We start from the raw sequence: 13,293 nt of genomic DNA on the forward strand, positions 1-13,293 counted from the left end.
CCAGTAGTGAGATTGCTGGGTCATATGGTAATTCTATTTTTAGTGTTTTAAGGAACCTCCATACTGTTCTCCATAGTGGCTGTATCAATGTACATTCCCACCAACAGAGCAAGAGGGTTCCCTTTTCTCCACACCCTGTCCAGCATTTGTTGTTTCTAAATTTTTTGATAATGGCCATTCTGACTGGTGTGAGGTGATACCTCATTGTAGTTTCCATTTTGAGTTTATTTTTGTGTATGGTGTTAGGTAGTGTTCTAATTTCATTCTTTTACATGTAGCTGTCCAGTTTTTCCAGCACCACTTATTGAGGAGGCTGTCTTTCCTCCATTGTATGTTCTTGCCTCCTTTATCATAAATTAGGTGCCCATATGTGTGTAGGTTTATTTCTGGGCATTCTGTCCTGTACCATTGATCTATATTTCTGTTTCTGTGCCAGTACCATATTGTCTTGATTACTGTAGCTTTGTGGTATAGTTTGAAGTCAGGGAGCCTGATTCCTCCGGCTCCATTTTTCTTTCTCAAGTTTGCTTTGGCTGTTTGGGGTCTTTTCTGTTTCCATACGAATTGTAAAATTTTTATTCTAATTCTGTGAAGAATGCCATTGGTAGTTTGATAGGGATTGCATTTAATCTGTAGATTGGTTCCCTCTGTGCCCATTTTCTGGAGAGTTTTTGTCATAAATGGGTGTTAAATTTTGTCAGAAGCTTTTTCTGCATCTATTGAGATGATCATATGGTTTTTATTCCTTAATTTGTTAATGTGGTGTATCACATTGATTGATTTGCATATATTGAAGAATCCTTGCATCCCTGGGATAAATCCCACTTGATCATGGTGTGTGATCCTTTTAATGTGTTGTTGGATTCTGTTTGCTAGTATTTTGTTCAGGATTTTTGCATCTATGTTCATCAGTGATATTGGTCTATAATTTTCTTTTTTTGTGTTATCTCTTTCCAGCTTTCATATCAGGGTGATGGTGGCCTCGCAGAATGAATTTGGGAGTGTTTCTCCCTCTGCGATTTTTTGGAAGAGTTTGAGAAGGGTGGGTGTTAGCTCCTCTCTAAATGTATGATAAAATTCACCTGTGAAGCCAACTGGTCCTGGACTTTTGTTTGTTGGAAGATTTTTAATTACAGTTTCAATTTCATTACTCGTGATAGGTCTGTTTATATTTTCTAATTCTTCCTCATTCAGTCTTGGAAAATTGTACCTTTCCAAGAATTTGTCCATTGCTTCGTGGTTGTCCGTTTTATTGGCATATAGTTGTTTGTAGTAGTCTCTTATAATCCTTTGTATTTCGGCTGTCTCAATTGTGATTTTTCCTTTTTCATTTCAATTTTATTGATTTGCGTCCTCTCCCTTTTTCTCTTGATGAGCCTAGCTAAGGGTTTATCAATTTTGTTTGTCTTCTCCAAGAACCAGCTTTTAGTTTTATTGATCTTTGCTATTGTTTTCTTCATTTCTATTTCATTTATTTCTGCTCTGATTGTTACTATTTCTTTCCTTCTACTGATTTTGGGTTTTCTTTGTTATTCTTCTCTAGTTGTTTTAAGTATAGGGTTAGATTGTTTATTTGAGATTTTTCTTGTTTCTTGAGGTGAGATTGAATTGCTATAAACTTCCCTCTTAGAACTGCTTTTGCTGCATGCCATAGGTTTTGGGTTGTCATGTTTTCGTTGTCATTTTTCTCTGTGTATTTTTAAATTTCTTCTTTGATTTCTTCAGTGATCTCTTGGTTATTTAGTAGCGCACTGTTTAGCCTCCAGGTATTTGTGTTTTTTACGGTTTTTTTTCCTGTAATTGATTTCTAATCTCATAGCGTTGTGGTCAGAAAAGATGCTTGATACGATTTCAATTTTCTTAAATTTTCCAAGGCTTGGTTTGTGACCCAAGATGTGATCTATCCTGGAGAATATTCCATGTGCACTTGAGAAGAAAGTGTATTCTGCCTCTTTTGGGTGGAATGTTCTATAAATATCAATTAAATCTGTCTGGTCTGTTGTGTCATTTAAAGCTTGTGTTTCCTTATTTGTTTTCTGTTTGGATGATCTGTCCATTCGTGTAAGTGGGGTGTTAAAGTCCCCTACTGTTACTGTGTTACTGTTGGTTTCTCTGTTTATGGTTGTTAGCATTTGCCTTATGTATTGAGGTGCTCATATGTTGGGTGCATGAACATTTATAATTGTTATATCTTCTTCTTGTGTTGATCCTTTGATCATTATGTCGTGTCCCTCCTCATCTCTTGTAACAGTCTTTATTTTAAAAATCTGATACAAGTGTTGATACTCCAGCTTTCTTTTGATTTTCATTTGCATGGAATATCTTTTTGCCATCCCTTCACTTTCAGTCTGTATGTGTCCCTAGGTCTGAAGTGGGTCTCTTGTAGACAGCATATAGATGGGTCTTGTTTTTGTATCCATTCAGCCAGTCTGTCTTTTGGTTGGGGCATTTAATCCATTTACATTCAAGGTTGTTATCAGTATGTATGTTCCTATTAGCATTTTCTTAATTGTTTTGGGTTTGTTTTTGTGGGTCTTTTTCTTCTCTTGTGTTTCCTGCCTAGAGAAGTTTCTTTAGCATTTGTTGTAAAGCAACATTAGTAAATCAGGGGTACGATCAGAAGGTTTGAAGATGGCAGCACCAAGGAGGTATAGCAGGAGCCAGTGACATGAACTTCTAAGTATCTGGGGATTTTGATAGAGAACAGGAGAATTTTTAAAGCTGTAGTGGGGAAGCAGGGGGGAAACATTCTTCTTCTGGTCCCTGAGCTATATGGGATAGGAGAGAGAAAATCGGCCCCCTTTGAGAGCACTTGAAGGGAATTGGTCACATCAGGTTTCAGTGGAGGCAAGGAGGCACCAGAGCATTCAGAAAAGAGATGGAGGATTTGGAGCCACCGGTTCCAGGCTTAGGAAAGGGTTGAGGAGGAAAATGAGGGATGAGGGTTTGGGGCAGATTAGGTGATGGTCATAGAAATATGGAAATGGAAGTTCTGGACTTATGTATGTAGGTGAGTAAGACAAGACATCTGCTAGAAGTCTGTTTCAGTTACAAGGCCATTTCTTGAGATGCTTTGCTGACAGCTTCTTTAGGCTGTGGAGATGACTGTGGTCTGCTGTGGACTCTGCTAGAGATGTTTCTTTCTTAGTGTGATCTGTACTCTCGGGATCTGTTCCTGAGGTCCAGTTCTTAAGAGTACGTTCCAGTCAAATTGCAAACATTTTTCTTCAACAAGGCATGTGTCCCTCCTTGTGTGCTTTTATATATCAGGAAGTTTGGGATAGACAATCAAGAATAGACTCTTTTTGGTCCTTTTAATAGTTGTTCTTTTCAATAGAGTCAAGATATTTTATAATAACTCTACATCGAGTATACAACCTTTAAAAATTGCAAATCACTATGTTATATACCTGTAACTTATATAACATTGTACATCAACCATATCTCAATTAAAAAAAACACACACAAACAAAATAGAGCAAGATACAGCCCTGAGCAACCTGTTTCTTTCCCCTGAGTCCAGCTGTGGCATCTCTGAGTGCTCTGTAATTAAAGGTACTTTCAAAGCAGAAGGCATTCTCATCTCTATACTTCTTCATGTACTAACCATTCACTGAGCTTGAAGGGATGATAGAAGTTTAGCGGTTGAAAAAAAAGAAACTTGGGTCAGAAAATGAATTTTAAAAAATCGGTGAGTTTACTTTTATTTATTTGGAGTGTTTATTTCCTCTCACTAGACTGTAAACTCTGAGGGTAGAGCCTATCTATTATTACTCTCTTTCCATTGTGGCCCCATCACTTAGCATAGTGCCTGTCATGCTAATTGTCAGGAGATATTTGTTGAGTGAGTGGATGAATATTGAGGATAAATATAATAAGCCTTTTCCTCCCTCCCCCAACAAGAAACAGCTACCCTAAAAGTGAAATTGCAGTGACATTCATAAAGAAGGGACTGGCCTCTGGGAGCTTTGCCTGGCTTACTTCCCAGTCCCTCTGTCTCTTACCCTAATACAGCATGGTGGTAGAAGAGTATTTGCCCTCTTAATCACTCTTGCCTATGTTTCCTTTCTGATTTATCTTCAAATTTTACTCCTCCATCAAGGACCAGGTCAGACACCATCTCTGGAGCCTTGCCTAGTGCCCCAGCTGAAAGTAAGCTGTCCCCTCACTTGTGGCATTCTTCATGTTTTACTTTATAAACAAGGACTAAGCTTGCTTCTCACTCTCCCGCATTGTCTGTCTCAGGGTCTGGCACATAATCAGAATTCAGTAAATAATTATTAAATTAAGGACTGAATGAAGATTTGTAGTAGTCTGTGTGGGATTTAACAGTAGTATAAACTGTTGCATGGAAATTTAAACATGGTGTACCAGTGAAAGAAAGAATTATTTTCTGCTTTATTTTATGCCCTCACCTATTTTGTTAATTGTGTATCTTTGAGTCTTTCAGTATTTTAGGGGAGAGATGTTATTTAAAACACTTTCTCAAGACACCCTTTGAGTCTGACTCTTAGGAAAATAACTGCCTCCATCCATGTGTTCCAGTGGCCTTCAGATGCAGCTGTAAGTGGGGAGGGTTACAGCTTCCTGCAAGAGCCTAAAATACTGAACTGCTGTTGAAGACAGCCCCACCTGCACCCCTGTGCGTAAATAGAGGCAGACCCTGACTTGGTGCTGGACTGATGTGAAGTTGAAGGCAGACTGGGTGGCCTGGCTGTTGGAGCCAGGATTCCCACTTACATTAAGAGCTGGTTCTGGACCATTTTGAATTATTGACTCATTCAGCTCTGCAGAGGGGCCAGAGTAAAAAATATGCATCCAGCCCCTCGAGACTAAGTATTCAACCTGGAAGTCAACCTGTATCACTTTGAAAATTGTCACAGAAGCAAGCAATTGTGGGAAGGTCTTATAGAATAAAAAGAGGCCATTGTGTAGCGAGGCATAATCCCCCAGAACCTTGTTCTTAAAGTAAAGGTTTATATTTGAAGACTAGCATGTAAGGGCACGTAAAATCCCAGTAGTTGCCACTTTCCCACGCCATGCCAAGCTCTGTTGCTTCTCACCTCTGCCCATTCACTGCAAGGTGCCGGTGTGAGCTTTTAGCGTCTGATGGAACTCTGTGGTGCAGACATCAGTATAAGTCATATTTCATGCATTTAATGAATACTTCTCATACATCTGACTTGTTTCCTAGATCGAACTGTTTAATTAATTTTAAACTTTTTATTGACTAGTAACATGTATTGAAAGATCGTAAGTGTGTAGCTAGTTAAATTTTCACAGATTTTATTTTTTATTTTAAAGGGTATATTGAGAATTAATCCGAAGAAGTTTCACGAAGCCTTCATTCCTTCCCCGGTAAGTTCAGTAACTTTATAATAAACCTAGTGTCACATTTAATTTTTTAGATGTGCTGTAAAACTGAAATCATATATTCTAACTAAAAAACAGAGTAGTAAAACAAAATTGAGGATGGGCAAGGATTTGTTTCAAATTTAAATAAACAAAATTTGCCTTTGGTTAACAGCCCCTTCTGCCAATCTTAAAAATCACACTTCAAATGAAAGGGATGGCATTTGTTCCTAGGCTGCAGGGAGCAGCTGGACCCACACAGACACCCAGCAGTTCTTGTAATTGGACACCCTTGGTTTATAGCTTAAAAGGATTTATGGGTTTTTCCACTGATTTAAGTTAATCTCTCCTAAACAAATATGCTATCTACTTTCAATCTACTGCATGAGCTATTCTGCAAATTTGTCCAAAAATAATGTGTTTTTTTTTTTTTTTTTTCTGGTCAGAGTTTCTCACTTCACTTTTATGCAGGTGATAGGACTTGGTACAAGGCTTTTACCATTGGCTCTTCATAGTCTTTCTTAGGTTCATGACTCATTTTAATAGGCGCTCTCTCATTAAGGGAAGTTCACTCTGACATATAATTAGCAGCAGGTCTCTGGATAAGGTTTGATTGTGCAAAGCTGGGAGAGCAATATTCCTAAATTCTTGGCCTAACTTTTCCAGGATGCCATAAATAGGATAGCCATAGAATTAGATTTTTCACAGTGGAAGAGATTATAGGAAGAAACGTCGGCTCGTAGATGAGGAAGTGGAATACATATATTTCAGTTAACATATTTCATTTTGTGAAATGACAAGTTTAATGAGAATACAAGTTCAGTCATGTACTTCGTAGGTATTATTATTGTTGTTTCAATAACCTAAGACCTATTCTGAAGCTCAGTTTTGTCCTTTTTTCCCTTGCCCTTGTCCTGAAGCCAAGGATTCACATTTGTATCTCAAGTTTAGGTCTTGCCCACAGGCTTAGATAAAAAATGTCACATGTCACCTTGTTCTCTCTTAGTCATTTTCTGTTCCTGTGACAGAACATGGTATATATTGCTGACCCTGGTGCTTATAGAATTGAGTGTCAGATTTGAGGTAGTAACTTAGCTGCGGGAGCTATTCCATCACACGGTGGAAGCACAGTTTACATGGGTGTTAGATTTCAGAGTTTGCTCATAAGGTGAAATTCACATTCAATAATCATAAAAATTACCCATGAAAATCTCTTAGGAATATGTCATGTTGGAGAAGGAGTAACCATCTCTCAATAAGTCTAGCATAACCAGCATTTTCTCCACATTAGAAAGCGTGATTGTTTCTTCTTTGGCACACCAGTTGAAGGAGCTCAATTATACTAGGGGCCCCATTGTGTGAAAAACATGGATTTTTTAAGCACGAGAATCATACCCAGTGCAGTAAGGAGTTCACCCTGAGAGGTACCTGGGAACTGAGCAGATCTCCCTCCCTGCACACTGAGGTTTGCTCTCATCGATGGGCATGATAAATGGAACTACATACAGTATTTTGAAAATTTTTCTGCTTGCTTTCTCTCTTTCCTGAGTACACAGTATTGAATTTCTCTAAGTTAGATCCCTATTAGGCCGGCTCCTAACGAGTATATGGCCTAGGACAAAATACAGATGGAGGCACACATACCTTATATTAAATATTTAAAAGTTATAAATCAGACTAACAAACTGTTAAGTAAAATACATTCATGAAAGATAAAATATATTCCTTGCCAAATATACCTCCATGTACTTGTACAGGGGTTCAGATGTAGAATTCTCTGACTCCTCGGAGCTCCATGCTAAAAGGTGGCTGCATGGAGAGGGTCCACCTCTGGCCTGCCCCTCTTCCCTTCCCAGTTCTTGCTCCCTGTCCCCTCTTTGCTGCCCTCCTGCCTCCTCCCCGCCATTCAGCAAGGGCCTTTGCCCTCTAGGTGAGCATCTTATCTCACATGTCCAAGCTCTGCCCATACCCCTTAGAAACGCCCACCCATTAGCCACCTGTCAAGTCTAGGGGTGCCACCTGTGATGTGGTCTGCGTTTGGGAAGACAGACCTGGGGAAGGTGCTTATATATGCCCTGGAAGTGGGCTTGGGGTTGATTACAGTCCATTTAGCCTCGAGACCTCCTTACCTGTTGAGGAGGGGTGTGGTCGGAGGAGGGACCAGAGCAGAGGTCCTCTGAAGTGTTGGCCTAGTTATGTTCCTGTAAGTTAAGTTCATGTGATTTAAATTTGCAAATGATGTGTTGCCACTGTTTAATCTGGCTTGTTAAAGGAAGTTAAGCAAAAGTTATTGATGTTTTAAAACCTCAAATTGTTCTCCCACTTGAAATTGTATTCCTGGCATGTCCTATTTAGAATTTTTTACACAGTTGTGATATTAGGATTGGCTTACTTCTATACCTCTTTTGTTCTCTTATCTGGCCACTGGTGGAGTAATAAAATTGTCTCAGAGGGAGAAAAAGTGCTCAATGACTCACCTCTACTACAGAAGCTCTATCAAGGCCCAGCTGTAAGTGATTGTAGATACTCCAGTTTTGGACACTGGCACAATCCTGCATTCTAGTTTTGTAGATTTTCTGGTCAGTTTCAGGTTTTAGAAGCATTATGGAGAGCAGTTGAAGGGGGAGATAGTAGAGGCAATGAATTACATGTAGGTAAATCCCACCACTGGTCTAGATTTCTGAGTATACGTAGCTCGTGCCCATGTCACCTGTGAACTTGTATGAACTGGAAAAATGCTCACAGGTAGACTAGAAGGTAGGATATCAGAAGCAGGGCCTGACTGTTACCTGTCCCTGCTTTAGCAGGGAGAATAAAGATAGGAATTGATAGAAGATGAAGCCTCTGCTCTGACGATAAGAAACGGAAAGTTTCCTTAATTGTAAAATGAAGGGGTGGATTAAATATTGTCTAATGTTCTTCATAACTTTAAAATTCTAAAGTTTCTGGAGAAACAAAAATAGACTAGATTTGATGAAATTATTTAGGTTTATTCTTATTGACTCTTAAAAACAGTTGAGAACTTTTACAGTGTCACTTTCTGTGTTCAACTATCTACGTATATTGACAGGCTAGAAACAATGAATTGATCATCAGGTATAAAAAAGTACTTTGTTTTGGGGGAACATGATTTAGGTTTATTATAATTTCTGCTGATAGAAAGTTGATATTCATTTTCCTATGACAAACTCAAAATACATGGGATGTTACTTCTGTGTGTACCTGCTAGTGTTCTCTTGTTCTCAGTAAAAGTAAGAATAAAACCATGTAACTTTTTCAAAAAACCAGGATAAATTGATATTATTGAGGCGCTTTTTTATCCCATTTGGGCATGAGATAAAGAGGAGAAATGGACCAGATGTAAAAACCTGGCTTTTTGTAAAAAGCACAGTTTCAATTCTGAATTATATTGGTGCAAGGAGTTCTATAGCTTTTTTTGTGCATCTCATTATGGGAGGCACTCTTTGTACATCTGTGGAATTTATTTCTGGTCCAAAGGGAGCTATTCCATCGGTGGAGGATGTTCTGACCATCATAGTATACTTGGGCTGTCCTCCCCACTCCTGCCTCCTAAATATTTAGTTAGATTACCCACAGATCCCTTTATATTTCCAACAGGTTGATCATTATCCATTTTTCTTTTTTTTTTTTTTCTGTTCTTTCTGATGGGTAGAGCAAGTCTTCTGGCATTCAAATGAAGGAATGAATTCTTTGGCCTTAAAAAGTAGTTAAGGGCTTCCCTGGTGGCGCGGTGGTTGAGCGTCCGCCTGCCGATGCAGGGGACGCGGGTTCGCTGCTCCGGGAAGATCCCACATGCTGTGGAGCGGCTGGGCCCGTGAGCCATGGTCGCTGAGTCTGCGTGTCTGGAGCCTGTGCTCCGCGACGGGAGAGGCCACAGCGGTGAGAGGCCCGCGTACCGCAAAAAAAAAAAAAAAAAAAAAAAAAGGAGTTAAAAGGTTATACTGCTGGAAACTCAGCTGTGCTCCAGACTAGAGCCTACTTACCTATGCTATGGATTTTCTTCTCCTATAAATAACTATGCTATTTATTTTCTCTTATTTCATGTACACTGCTTTTTTTGTTTACAGTGTATGATGGATGTATATGAAAAAAATGTATCTTTGGGAAAACAATTACAGTTTGTTAATTTGGAAAAAAAAAAGTAGTTAGGAGGGATTGACTCAAACTTTTACTATTGAGCTGTCCTCAAGTATCTTTAAAATAAGAGATTCTGCAATAGATGCAGGCTTCTGAATGAATCAAGTAAGAGCTGAGTTGTGATTCAGTATCTATAGATTTGTGTATTGTTCGAGGTTCAGTTCAGCCCTGCTTCTCTTCGTTTCTTGGGATAGAAACATGACAATACCAACATCTTACCCTCTTAACTCTCTAAGCTAAGAGTGGTGTAGCTGCTTCCGAAAGAGACATCTGATTGCGTACGTTTTGACACGTGATGGGTTCGGATGACCTCTAGACAGCTTTATTTTCGTTTTAGAGAAGGCGGAGAGATCCCATTACTTTATAAATCGCACAAGGCAATTGATGATGTTGTGCCACACTTCAGTTGTTCACTCTTTATTTACTGGTTACCTCTTCTTATTTCTCTGAGAAGCTTATCACGAACCGTCTTTGTGGCTGGCACGGTAGCTATTCCTTAGGGACTAGGGTGGGTCAGGTTTGGCAAAGTGTGCAGGCCACAGCTGCTAGCCTGTGGCTAAATTGGAAATTGAACAGAAAGACCGTTTTAAAGATCTCTAATGGTTTGTAATTGGAAACTGTAAAAAAAATACTGAGTATATGAAATCCCATTCTGTGAGTGTGCTGGTGAATTTGCAGTGCTAATTTTATCTTTATTTAAAATATCATAGTAATCACCTGCAGTCTGTTTAGTGTAACATCAACTGTCTCCAGTAGAAAATTTTGAGTGGTGGCTTTCCAAGCCAGTTTACTATTACCTCCTTTGAGAAAAATTAACATTTTACTTCTCTCTTATCCTCTGAAAAGCACATAATATAAACTCTTGGAAGGATGAAAGGATAAGAGTACATGTTTGCTTGTTTTTTTGCATATATGTATTTTATTTATTTATTTTTATACAGCAGGTTCTTATTGGTTATCTATTTTATGCAAATTAGTGTATATATGTCCATTCCAATCTCCCAATTCATCCCACCACCACCGCCCCCTCCCCTTGCCCCCTTGGTGTCCATACATTTGTTCTCTACAGCTGTGTTTCTATTTCTGCCTTGCAGATCGGTTCATCTGTACCATTTTTTCTAGATTCCACACATATGTGTTAATGTATGATATTTGTTTTTCTCTTTCTGACTTACTTCATTCTGTATGACAGTCCATCCACGTCTTTGCATGTTTGTTGATGAAACATTTTGAAAATGTTTAATTTTTTCATGGAAACTTATGCTGAAGGCATGCTTTTCTTAGCTACCTTTTCCATTTAATTATTTTTGCAAAGTAATTTGGCTTAATAAGAAGACTCTGGCAACTAATTAAGTTTGGCAGTCGATACCTAGGGAGTTCACTGGGGCTACACTGCTTCAGGTGGATTGTTTTTAAGTATGTGCTTGAGGGGAATTCCCTGGCGGCCCAGTGATTAAGACTCGGGCTTTCGCTGCTGTGGACCTGGGTTTAATAGCCAAGACATGAAAACAACCCAGGTGCTAATCAACAGACGATTGGCTTAAGAAGATGTGGTATATATACATTGGAATATTACTCAGCTATACAAAAGAGTGAAATACTGCCATTTGCAGCAACATGGATGGACCTAGAGAATATAATGCTTAGTGAAGACAGAGACAGAGAAAGAAGAATACTATATGGTATCACTTATATGTGGATTCTAAAAAATAATACAAATGAATCTATATATAACAGACTCACAGACATAGAAACAAATTTATGTTTACCAGAGGTTGGAGAGGGACAGTTAAGGAATATGGAATTAACAGATACAAACTACTATACATAAAATAGATAAGCAAACAAGATTTACTGTATAGTACAGGGAATTATATTCAATATCTTGTAATAACCTATAATGGAATATAATCTGAAAAAAAATAACTGCATCACTCTGCTGCACACCTGAAACTAACACAGTATTGTAAATCAGCTCTACTTCAGTTAAAACAAACAAACAAACCGCGTTGCGCTCTCTGCCACTTCTCTCCGGGGAGAGTGACTTTGCTGGTTTTCTCCTAGAGAACCCAACTCCTGGAGCTGGTTGTTGCTCCTGCCCTTGGTTGGTTTTCTTTGGGGATTATATCAATATGTTGTTGTTCTTCTGTTTTCTTGCAAATTGTCTACTTTTTACCTTTCCCTTACAAAAATGCAGTCATGTAGAAAAGGTACCATCATGCTTTATTTTATTTAAAACAAAAAAGGGTAACTTACTCCTTTCTCATTTCAGTTATGAAAGCATGCAGTCCTCGTTTTCTGCTTTATGTATTTTTGTTTGTTTGGTTTTGGCCTGTCTATAGTAGATCTTCTCTTATTTGGTGATTTTTTTAGTATTATGTTAACCTGCTCTTCTGTGTTCATCACCATTTCTATTAGTTCCAAAGAGACTGAGCTTCCTCTGGGTCTGTCTGTGGCTAAATACTAGTGTTCCTGTTAACTCAGTGGACAGATTGTAGAGTCTACAGTTTTTAAACCAAGGAAGTAATTTTTGGTTCCAAGCCTTGGTAAACTGACTACTTTATTTCCTTCTCCAATCTAGGATGGTGATCGAGACATTTTTATTGATGGGGTTGTTGCTCGTAATAGAGCCTTGAATGGGGATCTGGTGGTTGTGAATCTGCTTCCAGAGGAGCAGTGGAAGGTGAGTTAAATTTTCCTTTTATAACTGTAGACTTCTCAGGGCCTTTTGCAGTAGTCCATCAGTGAGACATCATTAACTAAAGCAGTCACAGACCCCTAAGGCCCTTGGTTGCCTCAGAAGCAGACCACAGAATTCTTGGGACATAGAAGCATTGGGTGCACAGACATTTAGTGATTTCGGTTCACCTTGTTCCCTCCCCTGTGATATGTCTTCCCTGTCACATGCTTTGCATTGGTTTCTGGTAATTTTTAGGATAGAAAAAAAGCTTGCAGGGGACATTCAAACCTGATACGTATTAATATCCCACATTTAATGCTGGGAGAACTAGAAAGACAAAGCCATAGGGATGGTGCAGTCTTCACATATTCCTGCTGCCTCTCCTGGAGAACCCAGGCAACACATATCTAGTTCTGTGATGTCCAGTTTGGTGATTGGACTTCTCGTGGCAGATTAAAATAGACTGTGTATTTTTAAAAAACAGAAATTTGGTAGCAGACGAGAATGTTTTTAACATGAGAATATTCTGGGTTTTAGTCTCCATCTGTGTCTGTCAACTGAAAAGGAAGATTTGGTTTTGTTTTGACTATTGTTTTAAATAAGGATCAGGCACTAGAATGATTCATAGCAACAGTTTCTTTGAATTGTCATATAAAACTGGTAACTTGTATATCTAAGTCTGAATTTTTCTTCCTAGTATTCTTTTTTTTGAATTTTATTTTATTTTTACAGCAGTTTCTTATTATCTCTTTTATACATATTAGTGTATATATGTCAATCCCAATCTCCCAATTCATCCCACCACCACCACCTACCCCCACCCCCGCCCTCTTTCCCCCTGTGGTATCCATACGTTTGTTCTCTACATCTCTGTCTCTATTTCTGCCTTGCAAACCGGTTCATCTGTACCATTTTTCTAGGTTCCACATATATGCGTTAATATATGATATTTGTTTTTCTCTTTCTGACTTACTTCACTCTGTATGACAGTCTCTAGGTCCATCCACATCTCTACAAAATGACCCAATTTCATTCCTTTTTATGGCTGAGTAATATTCCATTGTATATATGTACCACATCTTCTTTATCCATTTGTCTGTCGA

General features: G+C 38.7%; 1 protein-coding gene across 12 annotated transcripts in view; it reads left to right on the plus strand.

Annotated features, from left to right (window-relative positions):
• DIS3L2 (DIS3 like 3'-5' exoribonuclease 2) overlaps positions 1-13,293 on the plus strand; it is a 398,793-nt gene that overhangs the window by 57,275 nt on the left and 328,225 nt on the right. For all 12 annotated transcript variants that reach the window (XR_008619304.1, XR_008619302.1, XR_003677896.2 and 9 more), the window contains exons 4-5: positions 5,305-5,358; positions 12,092-12,193. Coding sequence is in view for 7 of the 12 variants with exons in the window: in XM_055090536.1 (XP_054946511.1) it covers positions 5,305-5,358; positions 12,092-12,193 (156 nt within the window). In the remaining 5 variants the exon portion in view is untranslated. The remainder of the gene's footprint in view (positions 1-5,304; positions 5,359-12,091; positions 12,194-13,293) is intronic.

The sequence above is a fragment of the Physeter macrocephalus genome, chromosome 2, assembly GCF_002837175.3.
Source record: "Physeter macrocephalus isolate SW-GA chromosome 2, ASM283717v5, whole genome shotgun sequence".
Lineage (NCBI taxonomy): Eukaryota > Metazoa > Chordata > Mammalia > Artiodactyla > Physeteridae > Physeter > Physeter macrocephalus.